Source organism: Sceloporus occidentalis, unplaced genomic scaffold (assembly GCF_023333645.1).
Source record: "Sceloporus occidentalis isolate IW3139 unplaced genomic scaffold, rSceOcc1.0.p SCAF_1, whole genome shotgun sequence".
NCBI lineage: Eukaryota > Metazoa > Chordata > Lepidosauria > Squamata > Phrynosomatidae > Sceloporus > Sceloporus occidentalis.
The window spans coordinates 236696666-236721868 of record NW_028316981.1 but is presented as its reverse complement, the minus strand read 5'-3'; the positions used below and the strand labels follow the sequence as shown (position 1 = coordinate 236721868).

The 25203-nt window shown below is 42.9% G+C and overlaps 1 protein-coding gene across 4 annotated transcripts in view; it reads right to left on the bottom strand.

Annotated features, from left to right (window-relative positions):
- Window positions 1-25203, bottom strand: part of LOC149323644 (structural maintenance of chromosomes protein 5-like) — a 60079-nt gene that overhangs the window by 2341 nt on the left and 32535 nt on the right. For all 4 annotated transcript variants that reach the window (XM_089490518.1, XM_089490526.1, XM_089490531.1 and 1 more), the window contains 7 exons: window positions 23489-23611; window positions 13968-14093; window positions 9937-10032; window positions 6740-6844; window positions 4579-4698; window positions 520-699; window positions 339-434 (listed from right to left, as the gene is read on the bottom strand). In XM_089490518.1, the coding sequence (XP_089346644.1) occupies window positions 339-434; window positions 520-699; window positions 4579-4698; window positions 6740-6844; window positions 9937-10032; window positions 13968-14093; window positions 23489-23611 (846 nt within the window). The remainder of the gene's footprint in view (window positions 1-338; window positions 435-519; window positions 700-4578; window positions 4699-6739; window positions 6845-9936; window positions 10033-13967; window positions 14094-23488; window positions 23612-25203) is intronic.

Sequence of the window (25203 nt, the reverse complement as noted above, 5' to 3'; positions counted from 1 at the left end):
GCCTTGTTATCACCTCATTTACCCAGAAGGGAAATGATTACCCAAATGCTGCTGCAAATAAATGTTATCACTCCTGCAATAATAGATGTTGCAGACTTGCATTTTTCTGTGTTCAGCTTCTATTAGAGCTGCGGTTCTCAACCCCTGGCCTTCTAGTTTTTTAAACTATAACTCCTAGAATTTTTGATCACTGGCTGTGCTTATTAGGGCTTATTGGATCTGAAGTCTGAAACATGCAGAGGAAACAAACTATATTAAGAACCAATGTAGTAGGGTTTTAAAGGGGATTTTAAAGGCACCATCTTTTAAAAAAAATTCTTCAAACAAAGAAATCCAACCTTTGGTGTAATAAAGAAGTACTGAGAAGTGCTCTCTTTACAGGCAGTTTTTACCACTACATCGAAGACTCTCCTCTCATTAACAGGATCCATTCCCTTTAAAACAAACAAAGGCATTAATATTTTCCTTCATCTTACTGAATACAGCTGATGAAGCCCCACTTTCATATAGCAAGAATACCTGATTTATTTCATCTACTACTCTGAAGGGACACCTGTTGAGTTCCTGCAAAGCCATTAAGTACAACATAGTTGAAACACTTTTCTCCCCTCCACTCTGATGGTGTTGAGTCAGCTCGTGAAGTTGAGTGCTGCTGCGGAATTTGACCCTTATGCGGATCCCATACTTATCATATTCTTCCTGTCACACAAAAGGACATTAATGTTAGACATTTCTAAATTAGCACACAGCCACTGAGAATATATGAGAAAAGAGAAAATTCCAGTAGTCCAGTTCAGACAGCACAACAAACCAAGATCTGCAATCATGTTTTGAACTTCTAAATATTCAACAGGGAAACCATAGATAAGAGCTGTTTATATATGTTCATCTTCCATCCACTTGGTGCTGGAGGGGGGCAAATACTTATTCCTGCTGACATGGTGCAACCACTCTTGAAGGCAGAGCAGTACACCAAATTATGGTTCACTGATTTTACACTAAACTGTAGCATACAACTCATGATTTGCAAACTAATTTCAACCTATGGCATTAGAATCTTGTTTGCTAGAGGTGGCAGACTAGTTTGTCAATTTAGACATCACAGCCAAACCATAGTGAAACTTCCACCATGTCAATAAAATGCAGTGGGTGGAGACTTCTGTTTAAATACATATCTAAACATGTAGCAAGCAATGTTGACAGTACATTGATTTTAAATGTAAGACTTTATTTAATACTTTATTATGTTTTAAGAGTACTTTCAAAATACATTTGGAAAGATGGATACCTATATATCAAACAACTGACATTAGTCACTGGATTTGCCAACACATTGCTGCCCCGAGAAGCATTCCTCCAGTGAACTTTTAAGAAGATTCATTTAGGTGGGTGTCTTTGGCTCTTCTGGAAAAACTAATGACAAAATCCACATTCTTTTCACAAACACTGCAATTCATAGGACTGTGCCTTATTATCCTACAGCCAGCATGAAAGAACAGGCACCCTTGCACTAGTATTCAAACCCAACCTCAGTACGCTAGCTCCTGTAGCACAAGGGCTGCTATGCCATGCAATAAACCTTATGGAGGACTACTTCCACATATGTCCAGACTATCTGGAACCCTCAGCTATAGCCCTGCATTGCGTTTCCTTACTAATTCAGTAATTTCATATTAAAGCCAACTGGAAAACTTTGTTATACTGCATAATAATAATAATAGTAATGAAATTTATTTTTATCCCGCCCCTCTGCACAATAAGGCAACTGGGGCAGCTTACAACATTAAAAAATATACATTACATGTCCTCCCCACTCCCTCCCTTCCTTAAAAGAAGACTAAACAATTTACAATTAAAAACATATTCAAATTGACTAACAATGAACAATAATAAAATAAACAACAAACAATAAAACATAACAGCAGCCAATCAGGGTCATTATATTGGTTTTCCTTTTTGGTGGCCGGGAATCTATTTGGGAAAGGCTTGTGGGAAGAAATCCGTCTTAACAGCTTTTTTAAGGTGGTTATATGATGGATCTCATCCAGCAGGCTGTTCCATAATCTAGGAGCGATTGCTGAGAAGGTCCTCTGGGCAGTTGTTGACAGCCTAGTTTTTATTGGTTGTAGCAAATTCCTCCCAGAGGACCTTAGTGTGCGAGTTGGTTTATATGGAAGGAGATGGTTCCGGAAATAGGTTGACCCAAGCCATTTAGGGCTTTAAAGGTAATAACCAACACCTTGTACTGGGCCTGGAAACTAATGGGCAGCCAGTAAAGAGATCTTAAGATTGGTGTAATGTAGTCTCTTCTAGATGTGCCTGAGACCAATCTGGCTGCCGTATTCTGTACTTGTTGAAATTTCCGGACCAAGCACGAGTGTAGCCCCATGTAGAGTACATTACAGAAATCAAGACATGAGGTTATCAGCGCATGTACCACGGTTTCGAGATCCCCTACTTCCAGGAAAGGGCGCAGGTGGCGTATCAGCTGAAGTTGATAATAGGCACTCCTGAATGTCACATTCACTGATTTATCATCTGAAGTGACGGGTCTAGGAGCACCCCCAGACTGCAAACACAGTCCTTAGAGGATAGTGTGACCCCATCCAGCACTGGAGGTTGTACCTCAATACCTGGGTTCAGGGCCACTACCATAAGTACCTCAGTTTTGTCTAGATTCAGTTTCAATCTGTTTCCCCTCATCCAGTCTATTACTGCCTTAAGACAGTCATTGAGAGGGGAGACGCCATCTGAAGTCAAAGCTGAAGACTGAGACATGGAGAAATATATCTGAGTGTCATCAGCGTACTAACACCCCGCCCCATGTCTCCGGATGATCTCTCCCGGCAGATTCATATATATGTTAAACAGTATCAGGGACAGGATGGCGCCTTGAGGGATACCAAACTTAAGCTCTATCCTAGTAGAGCAACTGTCCCCGAGCATCAGCCTCTGAAACTTGCAGTCCACAACATTGGACTGCAACTACATGCCAATTAATACAATTGATGGTCAACAACTTTCAAGAAGGAGTGTATGCTACGTGTGAGTGTGTGAAAATGAGAGAAAGTATATGCATGAAAGCACTGAGGCACTATCCTGATAGATTTCCTTTACCATCAGTCCCCCAGATTTGCAGGGGTTAAAAATGTAAAACCCCCACAAAAGTGGAAAACCCACAAATATCTATAGGATCTCCAAACCCTAACTCTGTCTATATTCCCATCTTTATGTACTAAGAAATGTTAATGAACCACAGCTTCTGTTCTGCCATCACAGGGCAAGCCAGGCCTTGTAGTCCCAGATGTGGCCAGAGAGGAGAAAACCAACCACAGTAGGGCAACCAGTGCTGGGCAAGGCTCCTGGGTTGGAAAGAGAAGCAGAGATACTTGGCATTTATGACTTACTAAACTTTTTTTTTAGTTTTCTTTACATTCACTAGCCTAAGTGTGTTGTCTACAATTCTTCTCAGTAGGCCACAAAACTCCAAAATAATTCCCATTTAATTATTGATGCCAAACTTGTGAACAATCATATCCACCCACAAAAATGAAACCCGCAAAAGTTGAGATTTCACTGTATTAGACACTGAGCCACCAAGGATTCAGTGTTGAAGGCAGGTTTTTGCCTTACCATAGGGGCATCACAAATGGTAACATTTAAGAGGCTGTGCAGACCACCCCTGAAGGAGCAGCCTGCAGCCACCTCCATTTTTGCCTGATCAGGGCTACAGCAACCTAATGCTGCAGCCCCAATCTGGCGTTTCCAGGGCACTGTAATGCCAGTGCCAGTTTTATGGCACTCCTTTGGTGCTGTGTCATGTGGACGCATCGCCAGAGGAGCGCTATGACAGCACGCACTGTGTGGTGCGGCACGCGGCATCACATCGCCATGGGGGCAGAATAAGGGTATGTGTTGTGTGGACGCCACACTCCAACTCCACTCCCAGGCCGACCTTAATGGCAGGTCTGCACAGCCCGTTACATATTCAACAGAAGTGAACAGAGAGAGATTCAGTTACACTGTCTTATACTGCTATTGCAACTCTATGACTGTTTACTCAGAGGTAAGCTGCACAGTTTTCATAAGGTCTTACTCCTAGGTAGATGTGCACTGGATATCAGCCTACACTTGTTTATCTTGCCTTGTAGAATTCAGCAGGACCTATGGAGAACTGGGCCACACTGTCTTTGACCAACTCTGCTCTTTTCATCTACATATGCCTGTTCTGAGTAACATTTATTAGTATGATAACTAAAGCAGAACCCTGGGAACTGATCTGGAGTGTTTGGGAGTTGCAACTGAAACTGCCGATGGTATTGCATCAGATAAAATTTAAGTATTCAACTGTAAGTATTCAAATGGTATTAATGCTAATTCCATTCATAGAACAACAGTTTATGCTTTTCAAGAAAGTATGCTACAACCTTCCCATAATTGTTTCTAAAGTGATAATATATCAGAAAGTAATCAAGATGAAGATTATTCCTCCTCCTTTAACTGAGGTGTTAAAATTCAAACATCTAAGGGAGAGATTTCTTCTGTTAGTTAAATAATATATAATCCAGATAATCATACCTCATTTTCTGTGTGAAGATCCACTTCCCCTACACATTGCATAGAGCTAAAAAAACTGCTAAATCTTTCATTGATTTGTTCAACTAATTCTTTCAGTGGATTTAGCCAATTTTCCTTAACCTGAAAATAAAGAGACTTGTAAATGCTAACAGTATTTCATAGCAGAAAATTCTACAATCAGCCATCTAATAATCATTCAACTGAAGTTTTCAATATGTAATATTATTACTAGTATCCCTAATCCCCATCCTGCAGTCCTCCGGTATGCGTGTGGTAAAAGTGCAGGTGCACCAAGGTTCAATACGAGATGTAAACTGGGTTAGGAGGGCAAAGAGAAGATGACAGACTGCACATTCAGTTGCAGTTGCCACATGGTGCATGGGGAACAGCAGGTAGAGCCTGTGCTGCACCAGTAACTAAGGATGGCACCTCTCCTCTCGATGCCTTCCTGGAGGCAGTAATGGGTTGGATGAGGAAAAACAAACTCAGATTGAATCCAGAGAAAACCAAGGTACTCATGATAGGTTCCCCTGGCCCGGGCAGGGACATTTGTCATCCTGTCCTAGACGGGGTTAAACTTCCCCTAAAGGATACAGTTCGTAGTTTGGGAGTACTCCTGGATCCATCTCTACAATTATCATCTCAAGTAGATGCGATGGCCAGGAGTGCTTGGTACCAGCTTCGGCTGATACGCCAACTACGTCCCTGCCTGGACCGAAAGGACCTAGAAAATGTAGTACATGCACTGGTAACCTCTCGTTTGGATTTCTGCAATGCGCTCTACATGGGGCTACCTTTGTATCTGGTTCGGAAACTTCAATTGATTCAAAATGCAGCAGCCAGGTTAATTACGGGGACAGCGAGATCTGACCATATAACGCCCGTCTTAAAATCTCTTCACTGGCTGCCAATCCGTTTCCGGTCCCAATACAAAGTGTTGGTTATTACCTTTAAAGCCCTAAATGGCTTGGGCCCAGGTTACTTGAGGGAACGCCTCTCCCTGCATAATCCACCCCACTCTCTCAGGTCAACAGGAAAATTGGTACTCAGTCATCCAAGGGTGAGATTGGCGACTACCCAGCAAAGGGCTTTTACGGCAGTAGCGCCTTCTCTTTGGAACGCCTTACCCGAAGAGATCCGCCTTAGTGGAACGGTGGAAGCCTTTAAAAAGGCATTAAAAACTTACCTCTTCCTATAAGCCTACCCTCCCAATTCCTTGTAATAAAGTTTCCCTCCCCTTACTGTTTAATGATGTAGGTAGTTATAATTGTGATTTTAATAATGTGGAATGTTTTTAGCCAATATTTGTGGAATTAATGGGCATTGATGTGCATTTTTAATATGTCATTTGTTTTATATTGTATTGACCTCTATACTGTACACCGCTTTGATCCTGGGAAAAGCGGTTTATAAATAAACAATTTATTTTTATTATCTTGATAGTACACTGTGCGCTGGATTCTAGCAGCACATATAGGCATGAACTATCATTGTCATCAAGTATTGATTGCCGAAAAGCCACCTTGCTGCTGAAACACTTATACACAGTATGATGCCACCAATTCCAACCCATTTAGGGTTGCCGTAATTGTCAACTAAAACCTGGGACAAAATGTAGGACAAAATCTAGACCAAACTGTAGGACAAGTGCAGGACAAAACTCAGCCCAAAATGTAGGACATTAAAGAAAAATGGAGGACCTTAAATATCCTACATTTTGGGCTGAGTTTTGTCCTGCAGTTGTCCTACAGTTTGGGCTAGATTTTGTCCTACATTTTGTCCCAGATTTTAGTGGACAATTATGGCAACCCTAAATTTGTCACTCAGATTAAAGACGTGCATGAGCCTACTCATTTAATCCTTGGCACTCCTAGCATGGACAGTTGCTAGAGCTATGTTTTACCACACTAGGCTTATTTTGCACCAGAATGGCAATGGAGGGAGGGGAAGCTGTCCCTGCTGGTAAACGTATGCCCATGAGTCTCCTGTACAAGCACTATAGCTCCTACAACCTGCCATTCCCACACAACTGACTGGGATGTTTAATTTACAGCATTTATTACTGCAGTTAGGTTAATATACATTACTATGTCTTAATTGAATTTGTTTTAGGACCAAAATACCAGTAAAAATAATGGCAATAATAATTCACACAAAATACCTTTGAAATGTTTTGCCTATAATTATCCAACTCTTTTTTCCCCTGCTCCAACTCCAGTGTCATTTGTGCTATTTCTTCTTTCCTTTTCTTACATTCTTCAACAACCTGGCAGAAAGAAGGTACTCTATATGAAAAGCAGAATCTTCAAAATGAACAATACAATGCAAACCACATAAACACCACATTTTCTATCTGTTGTTCACATACAAAAATGTATGAAACTTGGTGGCCCAGTGAAGGAGGGAGGGCTTTGCAAGCCCCTTCTGCTTCTGAGCTCAGCCTTTTCCATTTCTTTTGCCTTTGAGAAAATGTGACTCTTGAGATGTTCCTGAGTTTGCAAACCAAATTCACCCAGTGGAAATCAGCATCCTAGCTGTGGCTAAACCTGCCAGCATGGTTGGGATACAGAAGGAAAAGAGAGTGCTGCCTGATGCTATACTGAGTTTCACAAGAGATACAAGCCCCTGCATAAGCAGAACGTGATTGCAGCAGTGACAGGAAGGAGAGAGACTATGCAAGGATGGGTTAAGAGAAAGGTCAGTGAGGCTGCCAGAAAGGAATGACCACTTACTCCATCTTCAAACCTGAAGCTCCCTCCCTGATACAGACCTTCCCCTCTTCCACCTGCTTTGAAGAATTTGGGACTCTAGCTTAAAATGACAAAGAGGCTTGTAAGAAGAAAAAGTTCTCATCTGTGTTCTTTTGCAGTTTTTAAAGAACTGTAAGTCAGCCAACATTTACTTCAGTATTTTTGATTAATCTTTCCATTGTCTTCCTGGCTACGTCCCAGAGCACGCGCTGCCAATAGCATAAATCCTGTTGGTTAGTTCCAAAGTACACCCTCTGAATCAACTGTTGAACAGGGAGTCAACATGTACATAAAACCCACTGATTCCAGGATTTCTATTCTAGTTAGTACTAACAATAGTATTCAGGTCAATTTGTGTGTGTGTGTGTGTGTGTGTGTGTTTTTCGCGCTATGAGGCCATGTTCTAGAAGAGTATATTCTTGACATTTCGCTAGCAGCTGTGGCTAGTATCTTCAGAGAATGCTAGAATGGAAGAGAGTGGGGTATATATGCTGTTGTTTGAGAGGAGGTAATTTGCATGTTAATCTGTGTATTGTTCTGTTGTTGAATGGCAAAACCGACAGGGTGTCCATTTACGTAATGATCCAATCTCTGCTGGGATTTCCCTTCACCATGGGTGGTTTTCATTTGCATTCACTGGGTCCTGATTTTGCTGTTTTTCAGGTCTGGCAGCCAAACTTTGGCCCAGTACAGAGGGGCGGAAAGTGCCGTCCTTGGGCCAAAATTAGGGTTCGGGAGCGCGCAGCAACCACACACTCCTGAACCCTAATATGGAATGGCAGCACCATCATGGCAGCCTCCTGTCCACACGGGGCTGCCATGATGACACAAGAGATGATGCAAGAGCTGTGCAACGTCCAGACGTCACTGGCAAGAAGTGGCATCATGGCGGTGCCCTTTCCTGTTTGCAGTGCCACAAAAAAGAAGCCACTCTAGGCATCTTCTTTTTGGCAGTACGTCAGTGCTGCAGCACCAATTCAGGGCAAAGATGGGCGGCGCTGAACTGCCCATTTCTCAAGCCCCTTTGTTTACTTTAAGAACTTCTTTTTTCTGTTGAAATTATCCAGGTGTTTATGGATTTCAATGGCTTCCCTTTCCATTCTGACCTGATAATTGTTGGCATGGTCCAGAATCTCAAACAGCATTTTATGCCCAGGATGGTTTATAACATGTTCTGCTACTGCTGATTTTTCTGGCTGACCTAATCTGCAATGTCTCTTGTGCTTCTTTATTCGTGTTTGAACACTGCATTTGGTGGTCCCTATGTAGACTTATCCACAGCTGCATGGTATGCAGTAACCTCCTGCAGTTGTGAGGGAGTCTCTCTTTCACTGAGGGCAGCATTTGCTGGATTTTCTTGGTCAGTTTGTAGACCATTTGGAGGTGGTGTTTCCTCATCAGTCTCCTTATTCTGTCTGTGACTCCTTTGATGTATGGTAAAAATACCTTCCCTTTGGGTAGTTGTTTGTCTTCACTCCTATGGGTTCTTCAGGGTCTGGCAACCCTTCTGATGTCTGACGTCTTAGGCATTGTCTAAGTAACTTGAGTTAACTCTGATTGTATTCCCTTGCATAATATCGAAAGCAAAAGCTTGATTTTTCTTCAGAATGACTTGGGAGAGAAACCAGTTGTGAATATGGGTCCCTGCCAGACTGTGAAACAGAAAGTAAATCAGAGCACCTGCTTACAATCCAGACCTTTCTGTGGACAGCTCACTTACCATGGGCCTCAACAGTCAGGCCAAAATAAAGTTGCTTCAGGTCATTTTGGAAGTATGCTGTTTAAATGATACAAACATCTTAAGAGGTCAGAACCTGTGCCAAAGCTGCGCTCTAGTCCTTAGCACTGGAGTGTGGCTTTGGCATGGCTTCAAGCCTCTTAGGATGCATGCAGCATTTAAACAGCATATTTCCAAAGTCACCCGACGCATAATTATTTTGGTCTGTCTGATCAGGCCTAATGTTACCCTGAACTAATAATGCATACATTTTGTATTCATAACCTGAAATACATTTTAGCTTAAGTGAAGAGAACCCAAGGCATTGGTGCAGCTTCAATAGACAGAGATTCAAGCTACATGTCAGAGCAGCAAACCTACTGATTTAAAATGGAATTCCCCCTGATTAAATACAAAATGGAAGCACTAGGAAGGCCTGATTTTAAAAGCAGAAGGGGAACATGGGTAAACAGGTGAGTGCTCCCTGTTTCCCTCATAACATACTAGGAACTTCTGGTTCAGCAATGGAGAAATGTGACACAGGGGAGGGACTTCAGAAATAACTTACTTTACACAGGGTAAGTGTCAGCCTTGCATTAAACAAACAAATCTGCTGTCATAAACTGTACTAAGAGCCAGAGTTAATTTTTCTCTCAATTTTTCTCTCTCTTATTTTCTCTGTCCCCCCCGCTCCTCCTCCTCCTCTTTTTTTAAAGAACAGAAGCAGCACAGAACACACTGGTCCTGGGGCGGGGGGAACTTCTTTAAAATTCTAATATACTCAGAAACTGGCATTTACAACACATTGTTCCTGCTGTTCGGTTTAGTATTATTATTATTATCACCAAGCAACCTAGTACAGTGTGGGAGTCAAATACTGGGGATACATACTGAAGGACTGAGGCCTGTAAAGCAGGAAGCTCTTGATCGCTCTTCATTCAGCAAAGCATCAATTTCATCCAGTGTGTCTGGAAGCGCTTTGAGTGGCTAAAAGAAAGTAACAATTGCACCAGGTTTGTGTAAATTAAGATGGTAGTGGCAATGTAAAAATTAAGGTTTGTAAAGGCTTTGCACTTTCATAGGCATGGAAGCTCTGTTTTTACCTCATGCAGATATGTGCTCCTCTTTCTAGTTTGTGTCAAGATCTACAGGGACCAAGATATGTTTTCCAAGTGACTGGTGGTGAGTGTACTTTTTTGAAAAAACCTGGCAACTTTTTCTGTTCTTCTCTGGAACTGTTTCAATCTCATACAGAGACTTGGAAAACAGTGAAATGTCTAGCCCCTGAGCCTCCCTGCTGTTCAGTGCAACAGGGATGATACTCATGTTAGAAATGGCCAAATGCTTGAAAATGGGGGACAGAACAAGTGTTTTTCTTTGTTGGGCTGAGCTATGAAGGTGCTTCTAGCATTTCTCAAGACCAGGAGGCCAGTACAACCCCATCACTGTCAGGACCCTCTCTTTTGCCACTTGAAAGACAATCTCTTTCTCTAAAATGCAGGGCTCTACAAATACTGCAGTTCAGTTAAACCCATTCCTGAACCCAGATTGTGTACACAACCTCATATATGTATGTGTTTTTAGTACCTGAAAGCACTTAGGTCAATATGACACTACACTGTTATAATGGTATTATTCCACTTTAAGTGCTATATCTGCCTCTTTTAGAGTTCTGGGGCTTAGAGTTTAGTGAGACCTATGAGTTCTCTGGCTGAAAATTCTAAATGTCCTTCCCTAAACTACAAATCTAGGATTCCACAGAAGGCAGCCAAAGCAGTTAAAGTAGATTAATAGCGCTATAACAGTGTAGTGTGATATCCAGCATAGTACTTACAATAAGGAGCCCTGGTGGTGCAGTGGTTAAATACCAGCACTGCAGCCATTCGCAGCCACAAAGTTGTGAGTTCAATCCCAGGCAGGGCTCCAGGGTTGACTGAGCCTTGCATCCTTCCGTATGTTGCTAAAATGTGTACCCAGCTTGTTGAGGGTAAATGGCTTACACATTGCAAACCACTTAGGGAATGCTTAAGTGCACTGATAAGCAGTATAGAAATGTACAGCAGAGTCTTGATTATCCAACATAAACGGGCTGACTGATAGTCGGATAGCCAAAAATGTCGGATAATCTGAGGCTCATTGTCCCCAATGGCGGTGCACCGCCATTGGGGACAAAAGTCCCTCGCCTCCCCTCCCTCCGTGCTTACCTTAGTCCTGGGCCAAGGATGCAGCCTCTTCAAGGAGGCCTGGGTGCCCGGCCCTGGCCTGTCCTCCATGGCCGCAGAGGACAAGCTGGGGCCGAGGATGCAGCCTCCTCGAGGAGGCCTGGGTGCCCGGCCTTGGCCTGTCCTCCGTGGCCGCGGAGGACAAGCAGGGGCCGAGGATGCAGCCTCCTCGAGGACACCTGGATGCCCGGCCCTGGCCTGTCCTCTGTGGCTGCAGAGGACAAGCCTGGGCCGAGCACCCAGGCCTCCTTTCCTGGGTCTTTCCTCCCCTCGAATGGACTCCTGAAGGAGTCCGTTCGGTTGGAAGAAAGAGAAGCCAGGAGGGAGAGGCCTCGGCATGGGCCCAGACCTCTTTTTCCCGGGCATTTCCTCTCCCTCAATGGGCTCAATGGGGGAGAGGAAAGGGAGGCAGGGAAGAAGAAGCCTGGGCACCCAGCCGGTCCTCCTCTTCCCGGACTTCCCCTTTACTCCAAAGGGCTCTTCAGAGTCCTTTGAGGGGAAGGGAAGGGAGGCAGGGCAGGAGAGGACTCAGTGGCTGTGGAGGAAGGTAAGTAGGGAACGAGGAAGGGAGGGCGGGAGGGAGGGAGGAGGAGGGAGGGGAGGCGAGGGGGGTTGGATAATCCAGAGTGTCGGTTAACTGAAGGTCAGTTAACCGAGACTCTACTGTACTTGCTATTGCTACTTGCTAAGGAGAGGGTGGGCAGGGGAAAATGAGATAGAATCTCTTCTACTTACACTTACATTTGCTATGTCCACTGAGAGTTAATAATCATTCTCCCAATCTCCTTCCTTGAGTCAAGGGGTGCTTCTGAATCATTCAGAAGCAAGAGGCTGCAGAATAGGATGAGGGCCAGAACAGATTTTTCCTGTTCACTTTAAGCTGGGGTGAGGAGTAGAAGACAGATTCAGTGGTGGCCTGGTGAGCTGTTCCAAGGTGACACTGAAGCACCAAGCGGCAACTTTCCCCTCTTAGCTTGGAGTTGGAGAGAAAATGGGATATTGCCTGCAGTTGTGCTCTACAGTAGAGACAATCTATGCCTTCTTCACAATTTTAAATGGGAGACGTCTAGGACACTTCTTGTCACACTCACTAAAGAGCAAGAGAATGCTATGGGGCAAGGAACTATGGGTTCTTGATTATAATTATTCTTCTTTGGTGGTCACAACTCAATATGTACCCTTCTGTGGGAGTTATGTTGCTTATCAAAATCTCAAGTACTGTTACAAGCAGAAATAATAGGAACCTAAAAGATACAAGGACTCCACAGAATTTTAACTGACAGAAAAACAAGTGGGCTTTCATGCCAGTTTTTTGAAATGTGAAAGGAATTTTTTTAAAAATTATTCTTTTGTATGATACATAACTTGATAGATAAGCTCACATGTCTCTGATCAAATATCTGGAATGCAACATGGGTATTTCCGCTGTTGTGGACACAGAATAAAGTGAACTGTATCACAATGGAGCCTTGTCTGGAAGGTATGCTTGTGCTGTAGTGAGGAACTGCACTGGGGTTGCATCTGCACTGCACAAATAATCCAGTTTGATACCACTTTAACTGCCATGACTCTGTTCTGTGAAATCATGGAATCTGTAGTTGGTTGAGGCACAACAATGTGAACTTGAAAAATGGTGGTTTGTTTAAACCACATTGTGATCTAATAGAGAAGACAAAATGTCTTACAAAACTACAATTCCCAAAATTCCATATTACTGAACCATAGTAGTTATAGTGGTGTCAAATTGGATTATTTCTGAAGTGTGGATATAGCCATGATAAACAATTCAAAAGAAGTTAACAAAAGGCTCATACACCAAAAAGACAGTGTAAGTATGAACAATTAAATTAGGAAACACAAAGGACAGACTAATTTATTCATGTGTTAAAACTATAGTACCCTTTGGAAACTCAGCAAGAAGAGGTGCGTTTGAGTGAAGTTCAACAGAATGCTAACCGAGGAGGGCCTTAAGAGTCCAAGATCTGATAATATAAAGCTTTATTCCTCTTTTAATCTGAATCAGACAACACAGTGTAAGATCTAAGCCAGTGTCTGCAATCAGTGAGGGACTGGATGACAGCCTCAAGCAGTCTCTGTAGCACAGAACAATTTTCAAAAACTAAGGCTAGTAGAACTAGCTGAAATCTTGCTGATTATTCACACCCAGTTTTCACTACTGTGGTTTAGAGCATGTTAGGTGGCTTTTAAAGAAATGACAGTTTAGAATATCACTGTTAAGACTACTAACTGGGGAGTGGTTATGAAGAATACACCCCACCAGCCCCATTCCAAGAATAATTCAAAGTGGTAGGCTGATGGTGACATTTAAAGCTCTATACCGATTGGACTGAGGGATTTGAATCTGCCTATGAATGGATCCTGTTTTTGAAGACAGTGAATAGAAAAAAGAGAGGGCTTCCTTGATGGTGGTTGCCTGGCCACAAATGTTACGGTAAAAATGCAGTGTCACATAGATTTTATTTCATTCTTCCTAGCTTTAGGTTCAAAGGTTTTTTTACTATTTTGTTTTACTGGTTTACTGCAGATGTTTTGAAGATGTGTATTTTGTTTGAATTATATAGCCAACCCACCCTAAAAACATGTTTGAGGGAGGGAGGGAGGGAGGAAAAGACCAAGAGAGAGAGAGAGAGAGAACGAGAGACAGAGAGAGAAAATGATATCTTCTATTGTGATTCTTACTTTGCTTAATTCTTCTGGAATTTTTTGATCTGGTTGTAGGTTACAAGCTTGCTCAGCTTTCCGAATTAATTCTTTACACCTCTCCAAAAGGACTCTCTTCTTTTCTTCCAACTCCATCAGTTGGTTCTACAATAAACAAAAGCAACGCAAACTGAAGATAGTCTCTTTATTTTTAAAGAAAAGCTGGTTGGCTTCAAGTAAACACAATAAAAACATTATCATTACACGGACTTCTGATATTGTGAACTGCTAGATAAAACAGAGCCCAACAACTGTATCTGATGGCCAACCAGGAATTCAACAAATCTCCTGACTAATATGCAATAAACAACAGTATCGATCGATTGAACACAGTTTAATCCTGGCAACACTTCCAACACTTATTAAGAGTTCTGGGATTCCTAAGACATGACTGCCCTGAACTCTGCACTGAATAAGATCCAAAGTTAAGAAACCTCTCCTCACATACCAACACAACTTTTCCTACTGATTTTAGGGAGAGAAAGTATTTATCTTAATAAGACCAAATAAGTACAGTTGTCCCTCCATATTCGCTAGGGTTAGGGGAACAAGACCCCTGTGAATATGGAAAAACCGCAAATAACAAAAACACTGTTTTTACCTGAGAGGACACCTCTCTAGGAATCTCTAGGTCCTCCAGTCCAACTCTGTGGTCATTGTCCAACATACACTGACCATAGAATGGCACTGGAGTAGCTACAAATGGTCTTTCAGTGCAAATTTTAGTTAAAGTTGACCATAGAGTTGCACTGGAGGACCTAGACAGTCCTAGAGAGAACATATTAATGAAATCCGTGAATAATCAAATCCGCAAATATCAAAGCCGCAAATATGGAGGGATGACTGTAACTGCTATGCATATAAAAATCCAACAAGGAATTGGCTATAATTTCTACTCAGAGTCTGAATTTTGAAATAATAAGTGAGTTCTCTTTTTAACTACCTTTTAACTAGTCCAAGATACGACTGATACAATGAGAGAAGGTGAATTTGGAGGAGACATATATGTAGGAGGAGACACAGGGTCCATCTTAGGAGTAAAGAGGTTGTGCTTCATAATCTTTAGAATGCAGGGGCAACCTAGCTTGTCTGTTTTTTCTGCTTTATCCAACACTTATTGGCCATAGCTCATAGCTTATACCTAGCTCTTGTTCAAGATAGCCAATTCAGTCTGCTGACTGGATCTAACACATAAAATAGCAATATGTAGAGTTACTACCCAAACGACCTTTAAAATGTACTAAAGAGCATAAAGGGTTTTCAGCTCCAAGCCAAAAGGACTGCCATGAGCTCCACACCTCCCTCAGATGTACATAAATGGCAAGGGAGATTCATTGATTTAACTTAATTACAATGCACTTCATGCAATCAGCACAGAGCAACATGAATGGTTTCTCTTCCCCCACACCCATCATCCTTAGTTGAGCTGGGATACCATTTCTGAAGCAGAGTTAACCAATGAGCATCATATCTGAGTGGGAACTTGAATACAGATCTTCATGGTGCTACATCTCCCATTTTACTATCACAGACTGGGACAACTTTTATGATGCTCATCCATACAAAGAATAAGATGCACTGACACAAAAACAGAAGAAGTCCTGGATATGACCTATGAGACTGGCTTCTCCTCCACTGGGCTTCAATGAAATGCTAGTTCCGCTCATGGCCTAGAAGACAAAGAGCCCTCCTCCAACCACCATCTTGAGGGGGAGAGAGGCCAGGCCTGGAAGACAAAGAGCCCTCCTCCAACCACCATCTTGAGGGGGAGAGAGGCCAGGCCTGAAGAAAAAGAGCCCTCCTCCAACCACCATCTTGAGGGGGAGAGAGGCCAGGCCTGAAGAAAAAGAGCCCTCCTCCAACCACCATCTTGAGGGGGAGAGAGTCCAGGCCTGGAAGACAAAGAGCCCTCCTCCAACCACCATCTTGAGGGGGAGAGAGGCCAGGCCTGGAAGACAAAGAGCCCTCCTCCAACCACCATCTTGAGGGGGAGAGAGGCCAGGCCTGGAAGAAAAAGAGCCCTCCTCCAACCACCATCTTGAGGGGGAGAGAGTCCAGGCCTGGAAGACAAAGAGCCCTCCTCCAACCACCATCTTGAGGGGGAGAGAGGCCAGGCCTGGAAGACAAAGAGCCTTCCTCCAACCACCATCTTGAGGGGGAGAGAGGCCAGGCCTGGAAGACAAAGAGCCCTCCTCCAACCACCATCTTGAGGGGGAGAGAGGCCAGGCCTGAAGAAAAAGAGCCCTCCTCCAACCACCATCTTGAGGGGGAGAGAGGCCAGGCCTGGAAGAAAAAGAGCCCTCCTCCAACCACCATCTTGAGGGGGAGAGAGGCCAGGCCTGGAAGACAAAGAGCCCTCCTCCAACCACCATCTTGAGGGGAAGAGAGGCCAGGCCTGGAAGACAAAGAGCCCTCCTCCAACCACCATCTTGAGGGGGAGAGAGGCCAGGCCTGGAAGAAAAAGAGCCCTCCTCCAACCACCATCTTGAGGGGGAGAGAGGCCAGGCCTGGAAGACAAAGAGCCCTCCTCCAACCACCATCTTGAGGGGGTGAGAGGCCAGGCCTGGAAGAAAAAGAGCCCTCCTCCAACCACCATCTTGAGGGGGAGAGAGTCCAGGCCTGGAAGACAAAGAGCCCTCCTCCAACCACCATCTTGAGGGGGAGAGAGGCCAGGCCTGGAAGACAAAGAGCCTTCCTCCAACCACCATCTTGAGGGGGAGAGAGGCCAGGCCTGGAAGACAAAGAGCCCTCCTCCAACCACCATCTTGAGGGGGAGAGAGGCCAGGCCTGAAGAAAAAGAGCCCTCCTCCAACCACCATCTTGAGGGGAAGAGAGGCCAGGCCTGGAAGACAAAGAGCCCTCCTCCAACCACCATCTTGAGGGGGAGAGAGGCCAGGCCTGGAAGACAAAGAGCCCTCCTCCAACCACCATCTTGAGGGGGAGAGAGGCCAGGCCTGAAGAAAAAGAGCCCTCCTCCAACCACCATCTTGAGGGGGAGAGAGTCCAGGCCTGGAAGACAAAGAGCCTTCTTCCAACCACCATCTTGAGGGGGAGAGAGGCCAGGCCTGGAAGAAAAAGAGCCCTCCTCCAACCATCATCTTGAGGGGGAGAGAGTCCAGGCCTGGAAGACAAAGAGCCTTCCTCCAACCACCATCTTGAGGGGGAGAGAGGCCAGGCCTGGAAGAAAAAGAGCCCTCCTCCAACCACCATCTTGAGGGGGAGAGAGGCCAGGCCTGGAAGACAAAGAGCCCTCCTCCAACCACCATCTTGAGGGGAAGAGAGGCCAGGCCTGGAAGACAAAGAGCCCTCCTCCAACCACCATCTTGAGGGGGAGAGAGGCCAGGCCTGGAAGAAAAAGAGCCCTCCTCCAACCACCATCTTGAGGGGGAGAGAGGCCAGGCCTGGAAGACAAAGAGCCCTCCTCCAACCACCATCTTGAGGGGGAGAGAGGCCAGGCCTGGAAGACAAAGAGCCCTCCTCCAACCACCATCTTGAGGGGGAGAGAGGCCAGGCCTGGAAGACAAAGAGCCCTCCTCCAACCACCATCTTGAGGGGGAGAGAGTCCAGGCCTGGAAGAAAAAGGGCCCTCCTCCAACCACCATCTTGAGGGGGAGAGAGTCCAGGCCTGGAAGACAAAGAGCCCTCCTCCAACCACCATCTTGAGGGGGAGAGAGGCCAGGCCTGGAAGACAAAGAGCCCTCCCCCAACCACCATCTTGAGGGGGAGAGAGGCAGGCCAGCAACAACAGGCCTCGCCTGGAAGACAACATTCTTTTTTAATTCATATCAATTATTAATTAATATCAATTATCAATTAATATCAATTTTTATCTTGTATTGTAATGTTTTAAATTTTGTAAGCCGCCTTGATCATATTTATGGAAAGGCGGGGTAGAAATAAAATTTATTATTATTATTATTATAATGAATCAACATCACAGATACCATCAGAACAAAACAACAATTTATCACTACCTTGTGATACCTGAAATGTACATACAAAACCACTCTGAACCTAACATAACATTAACAACTCTAAAAAACCAAAGTGTTTACATCCAATTTTGTCATATCAGACACGAAGTCTATACCATGGTTAACTGCTCATCCAAAGCTGCTGGCTGGAACTGCCAGAGCTCATGTGTCTCAGCAAAATTTCTGGGCTCCTGAAGATATTCCCCACCACTACTTTTGATTCTATTTTCTGTGTTTTATCTCTTCATGGGAACAGATTTCAACAGCAGAAGTAATCCTGATAGCTCCCACTAGTTATATTGCACACATTTTCAAAACCCAACAGAATAAACTTTTAGCTATCATTAGCAAACATCCAAGTGATGGGTGGGAGTTCTTTTAGAAATTACTAAGGCACAGACACAATTACAATGAATGGGGTAGTCCATCTAAAAAAGCCAATGTGACCACACAAAAAGCTTAGAAAAAAGCTTTGTCACTTCAGGAAAAGACCTACTTTTATTCTCTTCTTGCTTTCCCCATTAAGACAATAGGGAGGGGAGTTCTACACAGACCCAAGCACTGGCTAGTCTGATATTTATTTATCATAAGAAAATAATACTGAAGGAACATTGGCTGCACTTGATCAACGCCACACTTTGCCCCACCGAGGGCAATGTCGAATGGGCCAAGCCAGCTCCCAGATTCATCTTCTCAGTTATCTCAGTCTCTGATCAAAGGGGAGGAATTCCTACATGCCATATCACAGACATATCCCTCTCTGATGTCCACACCCAATGGATTTAGGCTGGACTTTAAGCAAGAGAAGGGGCATTCCCAAGATCTCTGTAAACGGATTTGGCTTATGGACCAGACATTCTCCTATGCTAAATTACATCTCTGCAGATTAGGACACCAAATAGTTTCTGGCTTGCTGTTGGTCAGCCCAGATACGACAGAGTTGTGGCAAGTTTCAGGCTCACATTCTTCTCCCTGCCTCCCTCTCATGTGCCAGACACAGAAACTATAAATGGCCATTTCTGGTTTTAAACTGGCTATAGTTTAAGATATGTGAACTTGAAAAATTGTGGTTTGTTTAAACCACATTGTGATCTTGACTTGTCCTCACTAACCACAGTTTTAACAAATCACATTTCTCTGAATTTATAGATGACAGGGAAGTATGATTTGTTTAAAACTGAGTGGAAAAGCTTCAGTTAACTGTGTGGGTGCAAAAGAGGAGGGGAAAGGAACCTGGCACAAATAGGCTCACCTTAGCTCCATCACAAAGCAGAAAGCCATGATCTTTCACTATGGTGTAATTCCTGTTATCAGTCCTGACTAGAGTAGATTCACTGAATCAATGGGATTTAACTATGTGTTGAGTCACCATTCAACAACTGATTGAACAGGTGTATTCTAGTTAGAACTAACCAATTGTATGCCAGCCCCTGTCTGTAATGGGCCATGGTGAGTTAGAAATCAGCTCTTGGCACCTAAGTTTACAGATGCTCTCAAACCAACAATTATGATATCATGGCAACTATGTAACAGGAAAAGCTATGTGCTGTTTTGGCAAGGCATCTTAAATTTGTAGACAAATTTATTCACAAAATATGGGATGCTCATAAATCATTAAACAGATCAATTAGTCCCAATGACGGGACTAATTTTTCTATTTCTAACAGCCAAACAAATATGAATGTTATGCAACAACAAGGCCCTAGGAGGAGTGTCAATGATTTGTAACATGGTATATAAAAACTAGCAAATGTTACTCAAACTACATCTGACCATCGAAATATGTCAGTGTGATTCACACCATGGAGGCCAATTCTGACATTAATGTTTTCCTCCACTGAAGAACTTCTAGAATCATTTCAGTGGATGGATATTGCTATTTACAACAGCAGTAGCAGCAACACACACACACACACACACACACACACACACACACACATTCAAAGCAAAAATAATTAAATAAGCAGAATAACTCATTGGAGTGCCCTGGCTAAAGCACCCCAACAGCGAGTTTATTATTATTATTATTATTATTATTATTATTATTATTATTATTTTAATCTGACTGCACACAGGGTATGATTATTTGTGATTTACTTTGATATGTTTAACTATAGCTGAAAAGAAATAAGTTCTTCAAGCTATCAGGCGAGGACTGAGGGATGCCTCTAGACTGTAGAAATAATGTACAGTAGTTTGACACCACTTTAACTGCCATGGTTCCATTCTAAAGAATCCTGGGATTTGTAGTTTTGTAAGGCACCAGCGTTCTTTGGCAGAGAAGGCTAAAGACCTTGAAAATTACAAATCCTGGGATTCCATAGGATGGACCTACAACACTTAAAATGCATTATTTCTAATGTAGATGCACCCTAAGAGCTGTTGGGTTGTGTGTGTATATACATAAAGGCAAGATGACCAACCTGTCCACATTAGAGGATAATGTCAAGATTCTGTAACATCAAGAAATGCCAAGGGAATTCCCTTTTCCCCCCCTTTCCTCAACATTCCTTTCTCTTTTTCTATCATTTGTATTAGTCTGTGCGTCAGCAGGCAAGGACTTTATTGTTGTGTGGCTTCAAGAAATTGCCAACTTACGGCACTGGGCAGCTTACAGGGACCATGAGTAAAATGGCAGCAACCATTGCCCCAAACAGAGCCAAAAACCTGCAGCAAAAGGTGAGTTGTTTAAATGAAGCTTAGGGGGAGGAAGTCCCAAATCAGATATTGGTGTCATGAAGACAGTGTGAAACAGACTTGGAGTTTTGGCCTTATATCATGTAAACAGGATGGAATGAGCCCAGGGGACTGGGTTAAAATATTCATGTAGACAAGCCCTGTGCTGAAGAGACACACAATCTCACAGTTGCCCTAAATTATTACAGATGAACAATGCAGTCAGAAGAAAAACCAGGATTACTATATTATTGAAAAGTGTTCTAAAATAAAGACTGTGATGTATGTTCTGAATAGAACTTTGTGGATATTTCTCTCAAACGTGCACAGTACATGTACCAAAAAATCACACCCAGCAAGACAATTTACAAGTCTCTCTCAAAACAGTTGTCAAACACAAAGGTGACAGTGCCAATTATCTGATGAGCAGATGGGGCTAACAATCCCCCTGACTGTTCCATATGGGTCATAAAACACATATTTGTTACTCATATTCATTAAGAGAATTAAATAACCAGAGTTGCTTAAAATAATACTTGAGCTCCTGATCTAAAGTGCTTTGTTGAATATGAAAAACACATCAAAACTGCCAATGTTCATGTGGCATTTTTAATGTGCATGTGTATTAACAAGGGCAACTTATTCTAATCCAAAAGACAATGTTTAACTATTCTCAATGAATCCCTGTGTGAAGCTCACAGAAAGTACATATGTGGCATTAGTCTCCCACAGAAAAAGAGTGAATTGTATTTTGCCTGTCTGCCACAGCTTGTTCAAAGCTCTCTGAAAGACTATCAACAAAACACACAGGAACAGGAATAATTCCAAGGCACATTAGACGCAATGGAATTTTTACTTAACTGTTCAAGCCCTCTTGGTTATATAAAACAATGGGTGTTAACTGCTGCTGTACAGTTCAGCTGAACCCATAGACTGCATTTGGGAGGCAAAAAGAACCATCAGAAAAAATAGCCCCCTAGCTGCCACTTTATGTCTTGTTGTTTGTATATAAAAAGAGAGAGAGAGAGAGAGAGAGAGAGAGAGAGAAACTGACCTACTTTTATCAAGGTAGTGTAATCTGTATAAGCATTGTGCCACTTCATATTATTTTGCTAATGATAATGTAAGGTATATATGAACATAACAAATTATCTTATTTAGAACCTGACTATTGCTCCACCTAGCTGAATGTTACTGCTATTGTCACAGCCAGAGCATGGACTGCTATCTTTTAGAATTCATTCTAGTTCTAAGGTCCAAAAACTTTAGGCAGATACAATTATAGTTTCAACTTTAGGAAAGTAATTCTTTTCCCATTTGCTTTCATTACTTCAACATATCCACCTCGGTGGCAATAAGCTGCTGGCCTTTAATATAAAACTTACCTGACTAATTTGAAACATAATTAAAAATAAGCACAAGCATACATTAATCATTTAAATAATCTTTTGAATAATTGTGCACAGGAATAATTGGGGAGCGGTAAGAGAATGACATGACAGTATGTCCAGACTAACACAACAAGAGGTCATGAACAATCCACAGAATTTCTTTAAAGATTTATACTTTAAATGCTACTTTTAATAAATTGGTTTGTTCTGCTTCACAAGAACCAAATGCTACAAAAAGCAGGAATTCCTCTTCTACAAGAAAGATTATAAATTTTAAATTTTTATTTGGACAACAGATCATTTTTTCCCTGTTATCTTACTGTGAGTGCTTAATGCTGCAATTTTACCCACACAGTTGCCGGCAAGTGAGGCTGTATCCACACTGGAGAAATAACCTGGTTTGGTACCGCTTTAACCGCCCTGGCTCAAGGCTATGGAATTCTGGGAATTGGAATTTGTTATGGGGCCCAGAGCAGAGCAGTGCCAAACCGGGTTATTTCTCCAGTGTCGATGCAACCTAAGTTCATTGATTTTAACGGGACTTAGGGCATGAACAGACATGCCAAAATAAAGCCGCTTTAGTCCACTCTGGAGGTATGCTGTTTTAATTATGCATGCGTCCTAAGAGGCCAGAAGCCACGCTAAAGCCACCTTTCAGTCCTAAGGACTGGAATGCAGCTTTGGTGCAGCTTCTGGCCTCTTAAGATGCATGTGTCATTTAAACAGCATACCTCCAAAGTGACCTGAAACAGCTTTATTTTAGCCTCTCTGTTCGAGCCCTTACTTGATAAAAAGTAATAAGAAATGTAACAAAAAGTTACCATACTATGAAAGGAATAAAACTACCCCCAATCATGTTACAATTATAACATGACTAGGTTATGCTTTCATTAGTGGGAAAGGAATTAATATTAGACATTATATCCAAGCTTTACCATCAGCAATTCTCCGGATGGTGCAGAGGAGCAATCCACAATCCTTTGGGTTATTATCACTTTGCATCCATTCCAGAGGCAATAGTCATGAACCTTTTCTTTTCCACTGAATCCACTGTATTCATCTCTCCCCTCTCAGTTTTATCAATCCTGCCTTGTCAGTGAAACTTTTAACTGTCTCTCTCCTCCTTTACTACTATTTCTAATCTGTTTTTAATCTCCACATTTAACTCATTCTTTGCTGTCTGGATCATAGTGCACTTTCCACTTTAAAAAAACCAAGCAAAAAACCTTCCCTTCTATACTTACCTTTCCTTATGGGGCAAGAGTATAGCTAAATCATCAGAGGCAGCAGGATTTTGTCCAGTATTTCAGACAGAAGAGTTTGCTATCCCCTTTTAGAGATTTCAGGTTCTGTAAACTCTGCCACTGATCCATGGCCCTTCTTCCAAACATTTTTTCCAGGTTAACATATTAAGTATGTTTTCAAGTTCATTCAACAAATTGAAAAATGTAACTCTTACCTCTACAGCTCGTATCTGTACAACTGCAGCTTTACATTCAGCTTCTATTCTGTTCTTGTGAAAAACAGATGTTGTATTCTGTAGAACTAAAGCTGTTTTCTGTTTATTCAAGGTGATACAAGTCTGCAAAGAATGTTCAGAGAGACTGCTAAAGAGGAGAACATTTGTCACACTTGACACTGGTGCCAGTTTAGTGGCAATGCCTTTTCTGTCTGAGCTAACAGCTTATGCATAGAGATAAACTAATAATGTAATTTATGTTATCAGAAAGCTGACCAACTATACTTCAAATGCAGTGTCACACATCTGACATTCTATCTGAGGCCCAAAACACATGGGCCAAAAGAAGAGACTTCTGGCTGCTTTGGGGGCATGGAGGTCACATGCTGCAGCCCCCAAAGCAGCTGTAAGCCACTCCACCATTGCCAAATGGAGCCCAAAGTTCCCACAAAAAGGAGTTATTTAAAACTGACTCCTGGCTGGCACAGCTTGGGACTGCAGGCAGAGGCCCGCTTTGGGAATTAGTCATGTGGTTGCCACTGTCCCAGCCTTGGAGCCAGAAGCCACTCCTTCCCGGCCACCTGCTTCATCCCTTTGTCTAGAGGCTTATCATATTTGTTATAGAAATCTCCATCTTGAGGGGAGAGAAGCAGGCAAGAAACAACAGGCCTCTGCCTGCCAAGTTGAAGAGCCCTCCCCTGACCTCCATCTTGAGGGGAGAGAAGCAGAGTTTTTTTTTTGTTACTTGCTTTGTTTTGTATATGCATATGTATGCTGTAAACCGCTTTGATCGTAGGAAAAGCGGTATACAAATAAATCATATTATTATTATTATTATTATTATTATTATTGTACACCATGGAGTAACTTCACACACAACACAATAACTGGATGTTTTCTATATCACGATCCTCATCCTGGCACTTGTATTTTTACCCCTGCATGTCTGCCTAGGTTACAAAACTAAAACCCAAGAGAACCTAGCAGCAGTTCAGTACACAGGCAGTAGGGGCAACCAACAAAGGTGCCATCCCCACTCCCACTTTAGGCTACCAAATACTGAATGATGCTCCTATCAATTACATCATCATTATGCAATGTGACATGTAGGAGCCATACCAGATTATTTTCCTGACTGTTGCTCAGTTGTTACAATTGCTTTAGATTGTCTTGGAGAAAAGACTCCAATACATTGACACCATATTTTACACTGTATTTAAGCACTGAGGAAGATGCATCAAAAATGTTTGTTGTAATCTGAGCAATCCACAGTGCAACTGAGTGCCTGCAACATCAGTGAGGAAAAACAACACGGACTCGGGACAGACGGCCCCTTTGTGGAGTGGCGGCAGCGCAACTAGGGTTAGGGACCGCATGGCAACCACACAGTCCCTAACCCTAGCACATACTGGCGGCGCTACAATGGCGGCACCCTGTGTACATAGGCGCCGCCAGTATGACATAACAGACGCATAGTATCCGCACACCACGCCACACCAGTTACTTCATGAGTGCACCATTGGCGTACTCATGACGTGACTATGGTGGTGGAAAAAGAACCCAGTTTTCCCGGGTTCTTTTTCCTCTGGAGGGAAGCTGCACAGTTTGGCAGCTGCAGCTTCCCTCTGGAGGAAATTAGGCTGCTGGCAGGCAGGCCTTTTCAGGCAGTTTGTACCGAACCATGGTTATTGTTTACCTTTCCACCCCATCCTAGT